Below are 21,861 nucleotides of genomic sequence, written 5' to 3' on the forward strand. Positions count from 1 at the left end.
TGACTGCCTCCACCTCGGACATTTGCGAACGCGGGACTGCAGAACGCTCAGCATCGCTGGGAGTCACCTTGACACCTTTATCCCTCATCCCTGACCCTCAAGGTCCACAGTGAAACCAGCCACCCGCTTCCAGGTATTAGACAGAGGACCAAAGAACACCGCATTGCCCACCTGCTCCCACGGAGCTGTTATTTTAATAAAGGCGACCAGGGCACAGGTAGGTGTGCCGTCCTTACAGCGCGCCCAAGCCGAAGCCGTCTACACAGGCCTCTGGCGTGCGAGTTTCCTCCCCAGCGTCTCTCCCGAGAATCCTGGGTGGACGCCGCTTGCTCACAACAGCAAAGCCTTCTTCCTCTTGACGTGCAGAATCTCAGTGGCATCTGGGTTCACATCCCCCCTCTGACGCTCTCCGGGCTCCACCACCTCTGCCCCCCTCTGCAGGAAGCAAACACACCTTCCTGAGTCCAAATGAAGCTTCCAGGCTGCTCCCGTAGGATGAGCTGCCTAAGACGCCCCAGGAGCATTTAAAACGCCCACCCTCCCTTTCCGCTTCCCCTCCACCACCCTCTCCCAGAGAAAGGATCCTCAAGGCAGGAATGAGAAAGAAGCAAAGCCAGTCTCTCCTTCTGACATGGTGTCTCGCTTCTGAACAAAGTAGGGTTCAAAACCCAGACTGGTGTGGCCAGCAAGTCCCTGACCCTTCGTGTGAATGTAATGAGCAAGCAGGCAGCCCGGCCTGGGCTGCTGTGGCCCGGGACTGATGCAGCCCCGGCAGGTGTGTCTCTGCAGAACTGATGGCTATGGCTTCAGAGAAAACCCTGCAGGGAGCTTAACCCAGGTGTCACCCGCCTGGTCATCTCAGACCCATGAAATTTGGCACCTTGCTCGGGCTGCATCTCACACTCTTTAAAGGCAGCTGACCTTTGGCCAAAAATAAAGTTTGAAAAGAAGCAGTGAGCTTGCCTTTCCCCATGGCCTTGCAAGCTGGGGCGGGTTTGCATCTTGCTACTTACGTAAGCTCCCTGGAGAGCCAGGCCCCTTGCGTTGGCCAGCTCTGCAGCCCGCCGAGCCATTTCCACTTTGTAGGAGCCGGGAGGGGTCCAGCCAATACCTCTGGTCAGGTTCAAGTCTGATTTGTACTTGACCTTGGGGGGAAAAGGAAAGTAAGAGGAATATGTCAGCAGGTTTGGGGGTGGTTTGGCCACAGGGTGGATAGGCTTAAAGGTGGCTGTGAGATGGAAAATGTGTTGTTGTCAGTAAAGCAAGGACAGGGGGAGCAAACTCATCTAAAGCAGGAGTCCCCTGGCCCAATGTGCTGTGAGCCTGGCCAGCTTGTCTCTGTCCCTTGTATCTTTCCCTTCAAGTGATGGGGGCAGCAATGGGGGCAGTGAATGGAGAAACCTGGTTCAAGTCCAAGCTCCTACCTTAACTTGCTCTGTGGCCTTAGAGAAGTCACTTCCCTTCTCTGGGCTTCAGTTTCCTCCCAGAGAGAAAAGGGTAAGGGCTGGGTTGGGTAACTACTAAGATCCCTTGGAAACAATTTGCCATAGCAATCAAGTGCTTGGGCTCTCACATCAAACCAAATAGAGTTCATGTCCTACCTTTGCCACTTATTTGCAGTGGGATCTTGAGTATCCTTAATTTAAGTTACTTAACTTCTCTAAGCCTCAGGTTCCTCATCTGTAAAATGGGGCAATAATGGGGTTATCATGAGGGCCACAGGGCACAATGCTTGGGAAGCATTTGGCACCACAGCCTAGCCCACAGTGAGGACTGGATAAACAGCAGTGACAGTCCTGAATTCTATCCCAGCCTGGCTCATCCCAGAGGCAGCAGGAATGTGTGGAGTTATAGCCATCTCTTTGGAAGGGCCTTGGCCGGGTGGGTGGGGGTGGCTCACATCACTCTGCAGCTGGTGGGCCCTCTGTGCATGCTTCAGGCCCAGCTGCTCCGGGTCACAGGTGGGCTGGGGCAGGGGCTGCCTGTAGCACACGTCGCTGGCCAGCTGCTGGCTCCTCTTGGCCTGGAGGAAGCCAGGCTGGTCTGGGCGGCTGTGGAACTGGGACCGGTTCTTAGCAAAGTCTTTCTTGTACTCATTGTCACTCTGGAGCTTGCCGACGCTGAGAAAATGCCTCATCCTGGGGTCATCATTGATGCTGCGGTACCCGATCTGCAAGCCCCGGTCCCGCAGGAAGGCTTCTTTGTACCGAAACTGCAGGTCAGAAGAGCAGAGACGGGTCATGGGTACCCACCTCTCCCCATGGGATATTCAGCAGGAGTTCTACAGTGGGCTAGGGGCACAGCTTTGGGTTCAGGTAGACCTACCATCCATATCTCCCTCAGCTACCTTCTAGCTGTGTGGCCTTGGGCTAGTTACTGAGCCCCTCTGAGTCTCAGGTTTCTATCTGATAAAATGGGAGAATGAACCTCCACCCCATGGCCATTGAGAAGACTCCATGGCACTGAGGATTAGCTTCATGTCCGGCACTGAGTGGGGGCTACGGGTGTTATGGCTGCTGTAATTCATAACCCAACGGGAAGAGAAACACAACTGTTCTCTCAGCACCCACTCTTCCTCTGATTCTTTCCAGCTTTCAGGGGCCCAGTCGAGTGCTCCTCAAACCCTCTCTACTGAAGGACCACATTCATTTCAGTTTGCTTTTTCAGTATCCAATTCATCAAAGCCCAATATATGGTCCTACTGTGTGCGATTAGTGCATAGTAGTACCACATGCTTTTGAAAACACCCAAACTGGCCTCCCCCCTGCCCAACGAGACAAGTCCACAGGTCACATGCCTGGCTGTCACATCCAATTGCTAAACATCTTGCTAAACGCTTGCTCTTGATTTCTGCATGTATTTCATTGTGGACCAGTGCCAAGCCATCCATGGATGATCATGTATCTAGCCACGGTGCCTTCCTCCCCCATAACAGCTGCCGTGTTTCAACACCTGCTATGTGCAAGAGACTCTAAACCATTCCTACATCCACCCTAGGAGATGAGTATTAGATCCTTATTTCATAGATGTAGAAATTTGAATTCTGAGAATTTAAGCAACTTGCCCAAGGCCTTAGAACCAATTCCTAAGTGACTGAGCCAAGATCTGAACTCAAGTCAATGAAAGGAACAAGCCCAGTCTCTTCCAACCCATCACACTGCACTTCAGCTAAAAGAAGTCCCTTTACTGCAGCTCAACAAGTCAATCAATGTTAATGGACTTCTAGAAAGTAAGGCCTACTTTTTCTTTCATTTGAAATACTTGTTCAGTTTCGGTTCCTGATGGTTTGCCTTTCAGCAGAACTGGGAAAACCAGAGTAAGACCTATCGGTGGTGGAGGGAGAGAGGGAACATGAGGTCTTACATCACTGGCGATCTCCCTGGACGCCCGGGCGGTCTGGAACGGGATGGCATCCAGCCTGAAGTCGTAGCCCCCAGCCCGGGTCTGTTCCCAAGAGTTTCTGTAGACTTTCTGGGCGAGGAAAACAAAGAAGTGAGTGAGCAGGGAGCTACTCCCTGTCTGCCATGTTGCTGGTTCTCAGCAGGAGCAGTTTCTAAGCACAAACCCTCGCCTTGGTGCCTAGAATGGCAGAGCCCACGGCCCCATGTCCATCCTGGGACCTCCTCCGCTTTGGGCTGGGTGGGGCTGGCCACCAAGGGCTACAGCTCTAAGCACAACCTGAGCTCCTGGCCCTGCTCTTGTGGGTCTTGGGATCTGTGGGTCTGGCCCACAGGCCACATCCTGTTGGTGTCAGAGGCCCCCGCCCCTCCCTCCCATGTTTACATTCACTTTCAGGGCCTCAGGCTTACAGCTTCTAGAGGCCAGAACTCAGAGCTCAAGAGCTGTTTCTTCCCGCATGCTGAAGGCGCTGTTCCTTGGGTCCTGGTACCCCTGTGTTCATTAGCTCCACTGACTTCCTAGGGGCCCCTCAGCAACCTCTGATGCCATGTCACCCCATCACTGGGAAGCGTGCCACATCCCATCTGCACCCCTGGTGGCTGCACTGAGTGAGGGAAGAGCCTTTACCTGAATTAATCAACTGTCAAGAACCTGGCCGAGTTCCTGACCCATGGATTTTACATCTTCCTTTCATTTTTTTCCTTTTCAAGTTGTTCTCACACTCCCCCGGGAGCCTGTAATCACATCCCCTTGGTCCTCAAGTAGGCCCACATCACCAAAAAAGGCCTCAAAATTGCCTTCATGTAGCTAATGTTTTTTTCCAGATAAGGGAATGGCTCCGTGAAAGGACTCATCCAGAGATGCCAGCGGAGGGTCTGTCCTTTACTCAGCCACAGAGAAGGGAGACAGCGGGAGAGGCTCATCACTAGCATTTGACAAAGTGGCAGCCCCAGAGCCGGCCGGTTGCTCGCTCATTCCATGAGCCACAGCAGGTCAGGGCGCCCTTGAGAACCTCACTTTTGTCACTTGGAAATAGAGGTCAAATCTGAGGCTCTGATCTGCAGGGGACTGAGGGGGTGGTAGAAATTGAGCAAAGGAGCAGCAGCAGATAAAAAGATAAAAACCTCAGCCACCCTCCACTGGGCATGGAACCAGAGGGGACCACGAAGTGCGTGGGCCAAGCGCGGTGGATCTTAACATTTTCATGTCCTGCTGCCCATCTATTCCTGCATCTTAGCCTCCAGCTTCAACATCTAACACCTCAAACCAGGAGCCAGACCCCTACTGCGTTCAAAGGTCTTGAAATACAGGACCCGCCATCACTGGGCTTGTCACCTAACTGATGGATCTCAAACAAGGCCCAGATGATTAGATCTACTGGGTCGCTGTTGAGTTTAGCAGGCAGGACTGGGAGCCAAATAGCAGGGGAGGGGCATTTAGAAAACGACAGACCGGCCATCCCCTTTAGCACCGTGCTTCGTGGTTTTTGGGGGGGAGGTCCCACAAATATCAGAATAGCAAATAGAGTCGACATGCTTATTATTTCCTGGAGAGGGGAGAGTCAATGCTTTCCTAATTCAAGAGCCTGGTCCACACCAGACCTGGGCTAGGTAATGATAGCATCCAGTCCAACGTCACCCAGTTTGATGTCCAACGGCCCCCCAGCTTCCGCGTCTCCGTGACCAAGGGTCAGCGAGAGCGCGTGACCCAGATCGGGGCTCTGCCCGGGGCGCCGCTCCCTTCCTCCTGGTCACCGCTCCCTGTGTACTCTTCGCTCGATGGTCATCACTTCCTCCCTGAGTTTTTCATTCTGTCGAGGTTTTTGCCTTGCCACTGGGAGTCTTTAGATTCCGCAGGCCCTTTGATTCAGAACCCTGGGCATTCCTCTTCTTTATCACAGTGGGCACAGTTCTGTCCGCGTCCTCACACATTACAGTCATTTGATTTTTAGTTATTTCGGCTGCCTGACACATCTCAATGGCTTTCTTTGCCCAGGAAGGTCACTTTCCCTCCACATCCTCAGCACAGAGCACTTGATGCCATTGTTCGGCTTCCACACGCCCCGAAGGAGTGCTCTTTCAAAAGAGGTTCGTGAGTTCCCCATATCCACCTGCCCCGGTGGCTAATTTCAGCCCCGGGACTCTACAGACGGGGCGTCGCCCGCGAGAGGAAGGACGTCCCTGTCACCAGCCCAGGGTGGCTGTCCTCCTTCAGCCCGGCCCCACGTGCACTGGCAGGGCCCCGGTCTCCAGGGCTGGGTGGGCCTCCGGTGGCCCCTCGCCTGGAGGCCTGGCCTCCCCACCCTCGAGGCATTAATGAGACGGACGTTTTGTTCGGGCTCCGCTGACGGGGAGGCCCCGCTTCCCCAGATGGAGGTCAGCCCACCAGAGCGGCTGTTCTAAAATTATCCCTCGTGCGTCCCTCCAAAGCCTCAGACGGTCTTAATGACTCCTATTTACAAAGCGCCAGGGCATTGGCTGCGTGGGATCCCACAGGGCTTTACAAACGCAACAAACTCACACGCGCTAACTAGAAGGCGCCTCTCCAAGCCCCGCGGAGGCGGCCACCCCTGGGCGAGCGGCAGCAGCTGTTCGTCTGCCCCAGCCCCAGGACACAATGGCCTGGCCAGGGAGGGAAGAATGGCGGGCTCCGGGAGGCCCGGCGCAGCCCCAGGCCGACACACTCGGCCGTGTTATTCTGATCTGACGGCGGCTTTTGATTCTGCCGCCTCGCTACCTGTTATCCCAGGATCACAGCTTTGCTGGCCGAGGGGCCGCCTATTCTGTTACAGCCAGGGGCCTCCAGCCCCTGCTAACAACAAGCCCGGGCTGGGAAGCGGCATCTGGTTATGCACGCAAAGGGCACACATCCAAGGGAAGGAGCGAATTGTATTCGGACCCGATGGGCCACCATGGCAGCATCTTTCCAACTGCGGGGTGAGAACAGAGCCACTGTTTCTCCAAGGTCACCCTCTCAATGGCTACGGAGGGATGTCCAGGAAACAAACAGGGCAGGTGTCCACACCGGCGGGGCCAGGGCCCGCCCCTCTGACCGAAACCCAGCACACACTGAGGTCTTTGCAGCCCCATCCAAAACCAGCATTTGAGAGCTCGGAGGAAACGTAAGCGTCATTAGCTCAGCTCCATCCCCATTTTACGCTGAGGAAACTGAGGCCCCAGGGGGAAAGTGACTTAAAATCACACGTGCAGTTTGTCCCACTCTCGGCCCAGTATTCTTTCTGACCCAGTATTTTGTTTTTAACAAATAAAATCCAGTCTGGGCCCAGGTAATTTGATAGAAACAGGCACCTCCCCGCCCCCCATGAACGGCCAGCTCGCTTACATCGCTCAGGTGCAGCGCGTTGAGGCGGGCTCTGGTAAAGTCGGGGTGGTCGGGGATCAGGGTGTATCTGTGCAGGGCGTCTGCGTCCCCCAACCTGTATAGGCGCTGCAGGTAAGACAGGTTCACGGTCAATGCAGAGCGACACCTGCTAAACACACAGGCGAGGAGCAGGCTGATCTCCTCTCCTGCCCCTCCCGCCCGAGTGCCAATAGAAGGGACACAGCCCAGCCTGCACCCGGGGAGCATCCCCCAGAAACCACGCAAGGATGAGAGGCCCGCGTGGTCAGGACCAGGTGGGTTGGCTGCTTTTAAACAGACCCTGTTTAAAATATTCATCAAGATCCGCTCCAAACAGACCACAAACCAGCAGCATCCTGGGGGCCACACCCATGCGCTTTACACACAGTAGAAGGAGTATGGATACTTCGGAGAATCTTTGCAGCTGAGCAGTGTTCAAGCTTTTTACTAATGATAAGATGCCTCGGTGCCTTTGTTAGTTAACATCTATAAGGAGCCACAATACTTAATTAGCCTTTCTTTTATTATAAAATACTTTAACATGTGTTCAGAAAATTAAAGTTTTCCTCGTTATCTGGGTCGCAGATAGACGCAATTTTAAAATGCAATCTTCAGCTTAGCTGCTGTGTTTGGGGCAGCGATTTAAGAATTGTAAACAATGTTAAGAAGCACTGGAGTCTCATCGATGTTTAGAGAGGAAAATTATTTAATATTCTGACTCTTTCCATATTCACCGTGGGCTTGGCCAGTGTGAACAGGAGCGCGTTTGGGTTCCGTGTGAGGAGGCTCAGCTTTGCCTCGCCTGTACAGAGCTGAAACCTTTGACAATTTCAGAGAAATAATATTTAACTTCCTATTCTTTGAAATAAATACAGGAGAGAGGAAATGGGGCTAGCTCATACAGAGAGCTTTTAATGCGGCTGCTCTTTTCTTTTCTAACTGGGCTATGCTAAGCTATGATTCCATCACCACCTATCAACAATGACGACGTATGTGATCGCGCTGACCAGGTGGATCGGTTGGTTGGAGAGTTGATTCCCATTGTTTGTGGGTTCATTTCCTGGTGAGGGCACATACCTAGGCTGTGGGTTCAGCCCCCAGACAGGGCGAACACAAGAGGCAGCCTGTCAATGTTTCTCTCTCGCATCGATGTTTCTCTCTCTCTCCCTCTCCCTTCATCTCTCTAAAATGAATAAAAACATATCCTCAGGTGAGGATTTAAAAAAACAAAAAAAAAAGATGTATCTGATCTAGTATCTGGTAAGGGATCATCAACAATACTTAGTATTATTATTGTTACAATCATGAATCAAACCGTAATAAGGGGCATTTATTGAGGACTTACTATGCTCCAGATACATGCTAAAAGCTTCCCGCACTTTTATTTATGTAATCCTTACTTAACTCCATCTTATGAAATGGGTGCTATCACTACCCTCCTTTCTAATAAAGGAACTGAGGTTAGAAGAGATTAAGTTACTGGCCCAAGATCATCCGGGTAGTAGATGATGATCCTATCGGGAGCCCGTGCTGTTCAGCCTGACCCGAGGCTCACCCCCACTGCCGTGAGCTGGGACAGGTAAGGAGAAAACACCCACCTCGCTGCAGTGCAGGTAGCTGTTCTTGGCATGAACCAGGTCTGGGGAGTCAACCACCGAGGTGAACTTGAGACTGTCCGGTTTTCTTCGGTATCTGGTCTGTGAAAGGAAGACAAAGATTCTCATAACAGTCCAACATCGTGCATTTTTCTGGATGCAGCTTCACCCCACCTCATCGATCCTGAACATGCCAGTGACATTATTGGAAACCAAGTCTCTCTTCTCAGTGGGCATGTACCAAGGATACAGAGGAGACCTGAGCTGCCCCTGGGATAAGGGACACTTTCTAGGTATTTCCACCCCTGAAGAAAGGAGGCTGCGTAATACCAGAGCTCACCCCAAGGAATTCAGTAAAGGGCAGGATCCAGCATCCATGCAGCCCTGCTGGGACCCTATCCAAGCAAGTTCTGTTATGAAGGAGCCGGAGAGGCAGAGTCACCCTGGAGGGGATCCCAGGGCAAGAATCCCCAGCCATCAAAATGGTGGAGTTCAGTTAATAGAACTATCCCTGTGCAACTCTGAACACCATCTGCAATCGCAGAAGCTCTGGACGCTGGACACTGAGTAAACTGAGTAGGTGAGTGGCAAATTCTGGGCCCCGCCCCATGAAAACAATGGGCCAGTGCAGATCATTACTGTTCATAATGTTTCTATTGAGAACCTTCTAATGCATCTTCCATCTTTCACTGCCCGATTTGGAACATGTCGTTAACTCCCCAGCAAAGAATTCATTTGGAGAGAAAGCTTGTTCCATTTGGGGATCTGGTTGCAAATAGCCCCAGAAGAACACTGGGGTTCAGTGGCCATGGGGCCTCCTTGGGGCCCCATGAGCAGGTTCTGTCTTCAGGAGGGAATCAAGGCTGGGCTGCAGTCACGGTAGAGGCAGGCGGATGGTACCTCGCTGATGAGCTCTCCAGCCTTCTTTGCGCTCTCGATCTGTGGGGAGCTCAGCGCCAGCCATCCGGTTCCCTTCATGTTCATCAGGTCTGACTTGTAGCGTGACTGCGGAAAGAAAAGAGTTGGCTTTTATCAGGGGAGGGTCTGAGCCTGTTGGGGCATTCGTCGTAACACACCATCACAACATTGCGACATCTTAATCATTAGGGGCTCGCTCTGCATGTTGTTAAGGCAAGTTGTTTGAATCTGTCTGTGCTCTCTGCCAGGGATTAAAGAATGGATCGTGCGTGAGATACAACTAGAACCTGCCAGGGCACTGGCAGGATTGGAAGCAGAGGGCAATGACCTGTGCGAATGACCATTTAAAGGAAGCTGAGACCTGCTCCTGCCCAAGGGCCAGCTCCCATGATTTTGTTTCATTCCTCCAGCCACATGATCGACCAACTGCCTAAACTGAAACCTTTCCATACATCAGTTGATAAAAGTGCTCCAGGCCAAACCTGCTGTGAGTGGGACCAAATCACTTTACCGATATGTGACTCAGTTTCTCTCCATGATGCCTGAAGGTCATAAAAACCACTCTGTTCTCACAAAAACACCTGAGAGTATTCAGGGGGGAAAGCTGCTCTATAGGCTAGATATTTTTCCCCTTGTGGTGGGGCGTGGGGGGAGTGGAGGGGACCATGAGAGCAGGGCTCTAAAAACTCAAAGTTAGATACAACCGGCTAATAGTGTGTAAGCCATTTTAATATTTCTGTGCCTTGGTTTGCCCCCTCCGCCCACTGTTATTCATGATTTGCTTATATTCCAAACATGGGCTAAGCCTTTTCCATTTTTATTTTAGTTTTTTCATCTTAAGAGCTCAGAAGATTAAAACTATAGCACTTCCCAGGAGGAAATAGGTGGTGCTTTAAGACGAAGGGTGTGATCGGGGGTCTCCTAAAACACCAACCTTATTACTGTGCCTTGACCTGCCCAGCCTTACCTACGAGGACACGGCCGAGTGCACGCTTTTCCTCTCTATGGAAATTAGGCATTTTAAAAGATGGAAAGAGACCCTCTAAGGAAATCTAAAATTTGGATCTAAACAAAGTCAATAGCATTTCTCTAATTTAGACATAAGCTCCGCTGCAACGCAAAATATCACTCCAGAAGCCGGCCTTTCAGCCTCGTTAGGTCCCTTTCATTTCGGAATTCACAGCGTCCCTCCCAGCTGGCCTCAAAGAGGGCCTGTTTCTGATCTACTGTCTGCTGGCTGATGCCCCCGTGCCAATTCGACTCTGCTTTCCAACTGGTGCAGGAGACATCACTCGGGTTTGGGAGCAGGTTTCAAAACCCCGTGTCAGTGAGATGGCTTTTTAGACCGCGATCTTTCAGTCTACACCGGCGACGCTTTTGCCTTCCACTCTTACAAAGAACAGAGGAAATTGGATAAATTTCTAAGTTAGAGGGAATAATCCTACAGGGCCTCTTCGCAGCCAGGCCTTGCTCCTTTCAGAAGCCAGATGAAGTGAGGAGCAGTCTTTCAACTCGCCTTTTGTTGAGCTGAGCAGTACAATCGCAGGTGAGTCAGAAAGCAAGATGCGGGTTCCCCAAAGGTCTGGCTGCGCCTCAGACTCTCTCATAAATGGATGGTCTATTAATATTTCAGCTCCCAGCCCAGCTTTGACTATTCACGCAGACCCTAAAAACAACACGCCTGCCCCAGACTTCACGATACAAAAGGGGAAAGGAGGAGGGGAATCGAGAATACATGGCTACCCAGAGATGATTTCCAATCCTGAGATAATCAGAGACCTTCTCAAGCTGCCCGGCCGAATCTGGCATCCCCAAGTGGCAGCCTCACTATTCTCCCTTGCACCTGTTAAGGCCTGGAAGCCACCTGCAGATTCACACATAGGGGTTCCAGGCACCCCATTTTGGAGCACTGTGTGCAAATGCACAAGCTGCACATTGCGGTCCCTGATTTCTAACAGGAGCGTGTTAACAGATGCACCCAGGAGGTGGCCAGGGGGTAGGGTGTATTTGTCATCTTAATAAGGATCATTATAATCACTGCCTTGCATAAGGTGTGCATTGCTTTAGACTCATCTTGTTCTGTTCACACACCATCCTCCAAAGGAGGGCTCCTTATTTCCATCTACAGTACAAGTTTGATTGTTGAGAGTGTCAGAAGAGCCACCAGCTGCCATCCCCTGGCATGTGACATGCGACGCCAGGAGCCCTTAAAGAAAAGCCTCAGGAGCTAGAGCACCTGGGTTTCCTAATCCAGCCACCTGGGGGAGCCAGAGAGCACTGAACCTGGAGTCAGGAGACAAGTCCCCCCCCTTGCCTCTTACTGGCTGTATGGTCTTGAGCAAGTCATTTCCCTGCCAGCTTGTGACCCTGGGCAAGGCCTCTTCTTTTTAGACTGTTTTTCCTACTTTTTTAGTATTAACATAACCTTTCTTTTCATAAGTAACAGTGATATAAATGGTAGCTTGAGGTACTATTTAGTTTTTTCTTTACTTAGTAAAATAAAAATCTGGCATTATGTTGATGTTGCCACTTTAAAAACACTTACCAGGGAAGCCTGAAACCTGAGATTACCAATCAAATTGAAAGTCTGCATTTCTGATGGAGAGATGGAGGCCCAGAAAATGAAGGGACTGCTCAAGGACACGCAGCCTGCAAGTGGCAAAGCCGGGCTTCCAATGTTCACCTTTAGGCTCCCAGCTCAGGCTCCCGTCACCTCTCCCGGGTGGCCTCCTTACCTTCCTGCCTCCACACCTCCCGCATGACCTCATCTTTAAAACAGGAGTGGCAACTGTCCCTGCCTCACAGCGCAGTGGCCAGGGTGACAGTCATGGCAAGCAGTCAGTCAGTGTCAGCTGCGGTCATGATGACTTTTCTATCATCACCAGCACGCCTGCCGTAAATGATCGAGCCCCTCTTCTCTCTCGGACCCCATCCCCTGTGATGTCCTCCTCACTCACCCACATGCTTTACTCTGGCCTCAGATATGCTGAGGCTGCTCCTGCTCTGGGCATTGGCCTCCGAATTTGCTATTCTGTTTGCTGGAATGCTCTGTCCCCTTCCTGCATCTCCTTTGCTCTTTGCTCAAATGTCACCTTTTCCATGACCCCCCTCCCATTTTCAATTGCACATGTACAGGTGCACACACACACACACACACACATTCACACCCTCCTACCCCACCTCCCGGCTTTGCTTGTCTCCACAGCAGGGATCACCATCTGACACACTAAATATTTTACTTATCATATTTTCTCTCACTCCCATATCATGGAAGGTCCAAGAGCATAGGAATTTTTTTGGCTCTTTTGTTGACTGCTGTATTCCCAGCACCTAAAATAATGCCTGGTACATAGTAGGCGCTCAATAAATATTTGCTGAATGATGGATTGAATAATTCCAACCTAGATAACATAGACTGAGCAAGTCGTTGTTGGGTGCAGCGAGTGTCTGAAAGGCTAAGGAAGGAGCGGAGATTGTAAATTATACCCAGGCTTGGTGGGAGGAGGAACGTGACCCATGAGGCGCCCCCTACCTCACTCTGCAGGGCATGAGCTTTCTTGGCCCAGGCCATCTTCAGGTCCTCGGGCAGCGCCGTGAACTCGTGACACCGTGTCCTGTAGTCGTGGTCGCTGGCCAGGGCCTGGGCCTTCCTGGCATGGACCAGGTGCACCATGTCCATGGGCAGATGGTACTGTGCTTGGCTGCCCGCTGCCTCCCTCCTGTACTGAAGCTCGCTCTGCAGCTGGCCCATCCGCCGGCAGTGCCTGAGCCGGGGGTCATCACTGACACTCCGGGCCCCGATCAGCCTCCCTCGCTCCTTCACGAAGTCATGTCTGTAGAGAAACTGGAGGGGAAGACCCACCGGTCAGGGGCTGGCATTCAGCCTGCTGAAATTCCATCTGCTAGTTTTCACTGCACGCCCTAAAAAAATCACCTGTTCTTGCACTAGGAGGTGATGATTATAAGAAAAACCACAGTGAGGCTGGCCTGAGAGCATACTTCCTCCCTGGGGGATGAACAATTAAAACATCCCTCCATCCCTCCTTTCTAATCACAACCAGATCCTCCGGACCAAAGCAAGGGCCTCACTCCCCGTATGTGTCCTGTGGCCAAGAGGAATTCATCAAAAAGGGTAAAAAAAAAATGTATCCATTCGCACTCGGCAAAACATTAAGCCCAGAAGACAGGACCCATTTATTTGAAGTCCACACTTTCTGTGATTTGTTTGTGGGGAAGAGAAAGTCACCTTCACGTCCCAAAGCTATGGATGCTATCAACAGAATGGCTGAACACAGTGGGCAACTCCTAACGCCAGCGTGTGAAACTGCAGATGGCCCAGGTGCTAGGGCTTCTGACAGTTTGTCTTGCAAGTTTTCTTCCTAATTCTGGGTAGAGTTAGAAAACAGGCAGTTCACCCGTTTCAAGGGGATGGTTGCCTAGACACCGCAATTAGAAATAAATCGTCATCTCTTTCCTGCTGGAGACCTCTGCCTGAATTTAGCTTCTGATTAACAAAAGCTTTCTTCATCTCCCTCCAAAAGAATCTCGTTCATAACTAATATATTCTGCAGGTGACATCCTGTCTCACAAGGCTGTAGATTTGCTTCAACTCAGGGAAATCAGCTGTAGACACGATTGTACATGAAGTTAACAGAAATTAGGCAAGACAGAAGGTCACAACATTCAACTCACATCGCTGGCGATATCTCCGGAGGCCCGAGCAGCCCGGAAGGAGAGTGCGTCTGTGGTCAGCTTGTAGCCCTGAGCGCGGAGATTATGCCAAGACTCTTTGTATTTTGCCTACAATGGAAACACATGTAGATTTTCTTTAAAAAAAAAAAAAAAAAATTACACGAATCAGCGAACAAAGGCTCCCCCTTTCATTTTGTAGTACCATGTCCCAGAATCGATTTCTGACAAGCAAACGCTTTCTATTTTGCAAAGAAAATCTCACTAGCGCACCCACTGGCGTGGGCTCTGATACATTATGTCCGCTACACATTTGTGGAAAGGTGTATTTATCGTGCACATCTAAAAGACACGTGTGTGTGTGTAAGTGAATGCCAGAAGGGGCACTGTTGATCACATGCCAGACATACTTGGCTTTGGAGCACCCTTGAACTTCAGCAACTTGAAAGACTTACGTCACTCAGATTGGCCGCATTGGTTTTCGCTCGGACAAACTCGGGCAGGCCTAGAGTCATTGTGTACTGGTGTCTCGAGTCCTCCCCGGCAGCTTTATAGAGGCGCTGGGCAAACAGGGAAAGAAAGAAAAGCAAGAAGATAAATGCTGTGCATTTCTGCAGGGCCAGAGTTCCCCCTCGGGAGCAGTCGGGACACGTGTCTGTAAAAGGCCATTCGCTGTGTCATGGGCACACTTTCAGCCCTGGGGAAGACATTTCTTCCGATGAAGACCGTCTTGCATGAGTCAGATTGAATGACTTAAAAGGAATAGGTAAGAAATTGCAAGTTGCTTTTGATAGGGTTCAGGACATGGTACCCCAGAACAGGGCAGCTTGGCGTAAGGACTATTTCGAGCTGAAGGAATTTGAGAAACGCAGGTGCTAGAAGGATGTCCTCTGACTTTCCCCCCGAAGCAGGTCGTGAGACCCTCCAGTGAGAGGCGCCCTCCCTGCACCCGAGGAAAAGAGTGTCCTTATCTCCGAAGACAAAGGAACGTCGGATGCAGACAGCGATCTGAGCAAAGAGACCTTGCTGAGTTTTCCCACTTTCGTCCCCTTAGCTGCTACTCTCTTGGCCTGTCACATTTTCCCACGACTTTCCACGTTTCATCAAACCCATCGTAAAAACACTCGGGCTCGACCATGTCTTCAGGTCTTCATTCCTCACGAAGGCTCCCTACCATATAACGCTCGTATTAAATAAACGTTTATGCTTTTCTCTTGCTAATCTGTCTTTTGTCACAGAACCCTGGCCAGGACCCTAGGGTGGGTAAAGAAAAAGAAGGTGTTTCCTCCCCTACACTTTGCTCAATAATAGAGGAAAGAAACTCACATTTAGGAAAACTATTTCGAGGTTTTTTTCCACTGTAGACTTTGTCCTCCAGGACTCAGTGCAAGGACAACACTAAGACCCGGGAAGTTTAGGAGAAACTCTGCGATGTGTAAGAGACGTTCCCAAACCCTAGTCTGCATTCTTTACTACAGCCCCGGATCCTTCCATGGGGAAACCACGCCAGTGCACCTCGAGGGGCCTCGGCCAGTGCAAAAGCGTGTATTCACGGGATTAGAATTGGGTCTGTGGCCGCTGAGCTCTCTGAGCCCAGAGGCCATCATAAGAGGCTGTGTTACCCCATAGCACCCAGCTCACCAATCAAGCAGTTTCTCACATTGTCATTTGGGGTGAGAGTGGGAACAAATAGTAAAAGTAACTGAATCTCAACTGACCTCTAAAAGTTAGAGTCAGGGGGAGAACCTTAAAAACTAAAGAGGATTTCCACCTGGGCCTCCTTTCCTTTTGGAAAATATTTAGGCTCCGCCTAATGACATTCTTTTCTCCTAAACCTCCATGCAAACACCCACGCTTTCCACCACCTCCCCACACATACGTATATTTTTAACAATCTAGCAGTTTTGTAAAAGCCCATTCCAAAGCCACCAGGGGGAGAGTTTACCTCGTTCGTAATCTGGTTGCTGAGTTTTGCATGAAGGAGGCTGGGAGTGTCGGTCACAGCCGTGTACTTGAATGACTGGGGATGCTGACGGTATTTACTCTGAATTCACACACAAGAAGGGATAAGACGACGTGGTAAGATATAAAACCAGAGGAAGAACCAGCCCTTCAATTACTAGGTATAAAACCTCTTTCTGCAAAGGCTGTCAGTCTGCCACCTGGAATCTAGTCTGTGGCCTGCTCTTACGACCTCAGAACTCCATGGGATGACGGAGCAGAGAGGAGCACACGACAGACTGGCTCAGATGCTTAACAGCAGGAAAGGGACAGCTAGTCCTCTGCTATGAATGCAAACATGACTACTGAAATTCGAGTTTTGCTCCCAACCTTTGCTCACTACAGATTTCGGGCTCCCCAGCTTTGGGAGGACACCAGAAACATCTGTGCAGCTTAAAATGTGATACATGTGCCTGCACCTACCCCGGGAGATCGGGATTCAGTAAATCATCAGTGGACCCAAGGCTCTGGCTTTTTTTTTTTTTAAGTTCCCCAGAGGATTCAAATGCACCACATGGTTTAGAAACCACTTGCTTTCGAGATTTCATTGGAAAAGCAAAGCACAAAGTTAAATCTAAACTTTGGCTGATTCCGCTTGTGTAAGCAAGCCTCAAGCCCATCTAACACACCCAGGCTGACCACTGACCACCTTTCACTTCCAGTGCCTTCCATTAGGCACTCCTGTCCTTGAACTACCATGAATGGAAGTCCCAGAGCCCTCTCAAGCATGACCAAGGTTCCTCAGGATTCAAAGAGCTTAGAATTCTTGACTTATGTATTTTTACCAAGAAATTATTACCAAGCTCAGAGCAACCATTTCATATACAGCCACCAGAGAAGCAGAGTACTTAGAGTAATGCTAATCCTCACAAAAACTAAACACAGGATGTATGAACATCCCCATTGGACTCATTAAAAAGCTGAGGCTCAGAGAGGTTAGGTGACTGGCTTGAAGTCACACAGCAAATGAGTGCTGGCCTGGAATTTCAGCCTTCATCTGTTGGTCTCCAAAGCCTACCCTCTTTCCACTGTACCACAGGGCCGATCTCCAAAAGGACACAAGGAAAGTACATCAGCGAACAGTAAATAATCCTTATGTTACTCAAGGAACTGACCTGATATCTACAAAGCTGCCTTAAATGGCATTCTGTCAGGATGGAGAATCCAGCGAGAAGAGGCCACCAGCGAGTCACCAGTGCTCATAGTGTAGCATGTAACTCGCTTTTGCAGTAAAATACAAAGGTTACGCAACCACCTTTGCTGTAGAAATATACTGATCCCCCTCACCACTCCAGTCCCCATTACCTCGCTGATGAGTTCAGACGCTCTTTTTTTCCCTTCAATCTCTAATGTGCCCGGGATGACACAGGCAACACCTCGCATGAAGTTCAGGTCCGACCGGTACACATTCTACAAAGAACAACGCCAGGAATCAGAAAAGCCAAACTCACAGAACAAAGGAGCAAAGAGAAGCCAGAAGACCCAAGTCAGGACAGTGTCACAGCTAGAACTCAAGGCCACGCCGGTCTCCTCAGATGTCTCATACTCAGCCAACGCACTTAGTAAGTGCTCATTAGGAAAATGAACACTGGAGAGGATGGTGGTTAGCAAGTCGGCTGTCTTGGGCAAACGTGGAAATGGTCTAATGGGTCTTCTAAAACAAAACCCAGCAGCAGCAGGTGGCGTTAATGAGTCATGGGTTTAAAAAAACCTAATGAATGAATCCAAAAGAACCTGGCGAAGGCCTGCCTGAGTCTGCTGCGTAGGGGCGCCTGTGGGTACCTGCGTGATTTGGGCTGACAGTTTAAAGGGTCCCAAAGCTCACTCCCTGTCAGCCACCAAGGTACTGCTGGGAGTGCTGCCTCCAAATCGCTATTATGACGAGTGGTGGGGCAAGCGAGGGCTCTGCTCAGTGACAAAGGGTCCCCCAAGCTGAGCCTGGCAGCTCCGGGTTCCTACAGCTGCTCTGCGGTTCCTGACAGTTTCCGTCATTCAGTAAATGCTGCGCACAGGCATAAAATCCAAGCAGGCAACAGATTCCCAGGTCTGAGTGCCGCTGGGCTCGCAGGCCCTGCCAAACCAGGAAGCCGGGATGGCGCCGTGTTTTCTGACACAGGCCCATTACTGCAAATCTCACAGCACAAGAACCCAGCAGGGTAGGAAGTGAGCTGAGTACCAAGCTGCTGCCTCTTGGGATGAGACGCTCTGTATCTCTTTGGGAGTGAGGAGATCCTCAGTGTCTCCCCAGACCCTCCTGGGCCTTCCTGCTTCAGAAAACAGAGGCCTGAGCTACGAATGCACATCCGGACTCAGGACCCCCTTCTCGTTTACACCTGTCTGATCTTCGGCAAGCTACCGAAGATCCTTCGAGCCTCACTACCATTTCTCTGTAAAATGGGACAAAGACTATTGGTATAGGGTCATTTTGAGGTTTAAATGTGGTAATACATGAAAGCACAATGCTTAGAATTCAGCAGAAATACTCCACAAATGGTTGTTGTTATTAGATCTGGGCAGTTGTGCTTATTAAGAGCTAGACAGGAAAAGCAAGGGTGGTGTCTCCAAAGAAATCCAGGTTTCTGAGTCCTCTTCTCTGGAGCCTCCCCACCGAGCCAAAGGGAACTGCCAGGTCACTGCCTCGTGGGCAAATAGGAGAGGAAAGAGCCCTGGGAGAGAAGCCAGGTCTCTTACCTCGCTCTGCAACTTGTGTGCTCTCTTGGCACAGCTGAGCCTCAGGTCTTCCGCCAAGGAAGTGTACTGGGGGAGCGGATGTCTGTAGTCCTGGTCACTGGCCAGGCTCTGAGCCTTTTTGGCATGCACCAGGGTTACCATGTCCAACGGCAGATGGAACTGCGCCTTTGAGTGTTCAAAGCCTTTCTTGTAATTCACCTAGAGGGGCAAACAGATCAACAGTGGCTATTTCAAAGCCGCATTCACCTCAGGAGCATCAGGGACAGTGACTGCCAGGCTACTGTCCCAGGTACACCTGGGGGACCTTCTTGGCAGAGCCAAGATTCCTTTCTTTGGGGACTGGCTTAATAAGCCGGACTCATCTCCAGGTCCTAATGCTCACCACACCGCTCCTGGAGGTCACTCATTTGGATGACAAAGACCCATGATTCTCCTAGTTGGGGAAGATATCAAAGTTCAAGGGACAGAGACAATGTCAATGATTTCCCTGCTCAAGACTGGTTCTTCCCATTTTCCAGAGGCAAGAGGATGCATGGCTACCTGAGCCCTCCCACCACAGTTTCTTCCCTTCACCTTCTCAAGTTCAGGTTCTAAACATCAGGGAGCTTCCTCTCAAGCTAATTTATGAAGAGCTTCTTTGAAGCATCAGATGCCCTCCCGGGAAATCTGGAAGCCAGGCACAGTGGGTGGCTGCTTGGAAAGCCAGCTCAGAGGAGTGGGTGCTCCCAAGAGCCCAGCATGCACCCCAAGGGAAAAAGGGAGGGCCTGTTGGCAGACCTCAAGCTCTACTACGGTCCTAGGAGGAGCTGTCTGCAGGTCTGTGAAGCTCGCTCCAGGCTTCTTGGGAGCGAGATGTGTAATCGCTGCGTCTTCCTCCCCCACCCTTCCTACGGACTTCCCAGAGCCCCAGTCACCCGTGCCTGAACCCCCCGTCCCACCTCCACTAATCTTCCTCCCACCCCTACCGTAAAGCCAAGGACAACTCATGTCCAACTTCATATTCTCAGGTCAGCACCCCAGCACGGAACAGGGCAAATACTGTTAGAAATGGGGACACTGAGGCAGAGGACACGTGGAGTTGTGGGAAGACCATGAGATGTGGAATTGGCTCCGTGTCCCAGCTCTGCCCTGTTCTAGCTGATCTCAGGCAAGGGGCTGAGCCACTCAGAGTCTAGGTCTCCTTGTCAGGAAACACAGGATGAATAAATAGGTGATGTTCCCAGAGACAGTTTGATGGCGAAATGGAACATTGCATGTCAAAGTGTTCGGTCCTCTGTACCATGTTGCCACATATCAGATTTCAGCCACCTCACACCCATATGTGCAAGGGAAGAGGGAACACACAAGTGCCAGCACCCAGAAGGGGTGGACTCAAGGGCTGCCATCTGAGATGCCTCCAGGAGCCAGTCAGGCAGCAAACAGGAGTGAAAGAGCAGGGTCGAGGGTCGGGGGGGGGGGTGGCTGCATGACCAGGAGGGCACAGATCCCTCCAAATGGAGATCTCCGTAACCAATGGCAACTGTAGCCTTGAGGACTCCAGGTCCGGCTTCCGGCCATAAAGTCTCAAACTTTTATGTAAAATTTCCCGTTTTTAAAGGCTTGCAGTTAATTCACTGTAGACCAAACAAAACACTTCTGCAGCCCAAAGCCATAGGCAGGGTCCCTTTTTGTGGCCTTTGGGCAAAATCATAGGATACCCAGACCAGGAGGGAGTAAGGGGTCAGCCGGCCCAAGCTCTCACTTGATGGAGGAAGAAGCGGAAACCCAGAGGGGCCAACGGGCCTGACCATGCCACACAGACAGTCAGGACAGAGCCAGTACCAGCACCCAGAAGGACAGCTGGCCCTGGCTGGCTGTGCGGGGCGGGGGGGGGGGGGGGGGGGTGGCAGCTCCGCTGCTTTTCGTCCCACTCACTTCGCTCTGCAGCGAGCTGGCGTACACTGAGTGCGCCAGGCTGATGTCGTCTTCCAAGCTCCGGGAGCCGAGCATCTGCCCTTTCATTTTCTCAAATGCTTCTTTGTATTTGTACTAAAGGGAAAGAGAACAGCAGAGAGTAACGGCTCCGGGACGAGGGACACGGAATGGAAGAGGTGGGTATTGGGCGAAAGTGTTTTGTTCTTTTGACAGTAACTGGGTGAGTTAAAAAGAAACGCGTGAGAGTCGTCAAAAGGCCTATTCTTTCATATGCAAGACTCCCAATGACTAAAGGGCCGGTGAGCACTTGGGCGGCCCACGCGGGAGGAAGGTGGGCGCATTGTTAGCAGTCTCTTCACATGGACTCGCTTTAGGGAAACGCTTGGCCAAGGGTGCATTTCATCTTATTTACAAAGCATCTGGCTTTGTACCCCAGCAAGGGCATTTTTTGTTGTAAGGTATGTCCTTTCTCGCTGGTCGTTGTCTGATGGTCTTAACATAGTCAGTTGGGAGAGGAGAGGAGATTATCCACAGGTAAAAGAAGGCAGGGGTTAGGGGCAGGAGGCATAAAAATTGGTTAGTACTAAGCACTGCCATGGTAATGGAGACGGATGCTCACGTCGCTGATGATTTCGCCAGACGCCTTTGCTGCCTGGAAGGGGATGGCATCCAACCTCAGTTTATACCCGCCATCTCGAAGTTTGCTCCAGGATTCCTTATACCGGGTCTGTTGGGAAGACGTGCACAAGTAAAGACTGTCGTGTGACCTGCTGGTCTCCCAAACTCCCATTACCAAAATGGGAATCTGGCTAGTTGTGGGTTTAGTAAAAATCACCAAAGAGCCGGATCCTGTCTCCTGCCCACCTTTGGAGAAGAGAGACATGGGGGGTGGGGGGTTTAAAAAGCAAGACCTTTGGGGTCAGACAGACCCAGATTTCTCTGATCAGCAGGTTGATTGAAAGAAGGAGGCATGCCCTAGCTGGGTTGGCTCAGTGGTTACAGTGTTGGCCCACTGACTGAAGGTCTGGGGTTCGATTCCAATGAAGGGCATGGATGTCAGTTGCAGGCTTGATCCCTGGCCCTGGTGCAGGCACATATGGGAGGCAACCAATCGATGTGTCTCTCTCACATCGATGTTTCTCTCTCTCTCTCCCCCCCACTCCCTCTGAAAAGCATTAGAAAAAATATCCTCGGATGAGGATTTAAAAAGAAAGAAAGAAGGAGGCATGAGGCTGTATGTACATGGCTCCTTATGTGGGATAGCGAGAACTCAACTATCTCTATCAAAGAGCAG

The 21,861-nt window shown here is 51.0% G+C and overlaps 1 protein-coding gene across 1 annotated transcript in view; it reads right to left on the reverse strand.

Moving 5' to 3' along the window:
* Positions 1-122: 122 nt before the first annotated feature.
* The window catches only part of NRAP (nebulin related anchoring protein), a 63,895-nt gene continuing 42,156 nt past the window's right edge, over positions 123-21,861 (reverse strand). The window contains exons 29-43 of the mRNA XM_087823961.1: positions 21,187-21,294; positions 20,568-20,681; positions 18,654-18,851; positions 17,268-17,372; positions 15,907-16,005; positions 14,417-14,521; positions 13,965-14,072; positions 12,805-13,116; positions 9,255-9,359; positions 8,358-8,456; positions 6,742-6,846; positions 3,364-3,471; positions 1,901-2,212; positions 1,014-1,145; positions 123-435 (exon numbers count right to left, since the gene is read on the reverse strand). Coding sequence (XP_087680087.1) covers positions 331-435; positions 1,014-1,145; positions 1,901-2,212; positions 3,364-3,471; positions 6,742-6,846; positions 8,358-8,456; positions 9,255-9,359; positions 12,805-13,116; positions 13,965-14,072; positions 14,417-14,521; positions 15,907-16,005; positions 17,268-17,372; positions 18,654-18,851; positions 20,568-20,681; positions 21,187-21,294 — 2,115 coding nt within the window. The 3' untranslated portion in view covers positions 123-330. The remainder of the gene's footprint in view (positions 436-1,013; positions 1,146-1,900; positions 2,213-3,363; positions 3,472-6,741; positions 6,847-8,357; positions 8,457-9,254; positions 9,360-12,804; positions 13,117-13,964; positions 14,073-14,416; positions 14,522-15,906; positions 16,006-17,267; positions 17,373-18,653; positions 18,852-20,567; positions 20,682-21,186; positions 21,295-21,861) is intronic.

Source organism: Miniopterus natalensis, chromosome 14 (genome assembly GCF_054644295.1).
Source record: "Miniopterus natalensis isolate mMinNat1 chromosome 14, mMinNat1.hap1, whole genome shotgun sequence".
Classification (NCBI taxonomy): Eukaryota; Metazoa; Chordata; class Mammalia; order Chiroptera; family Miniopteridae; genus Miniopterus; species Miniopterus natalensis.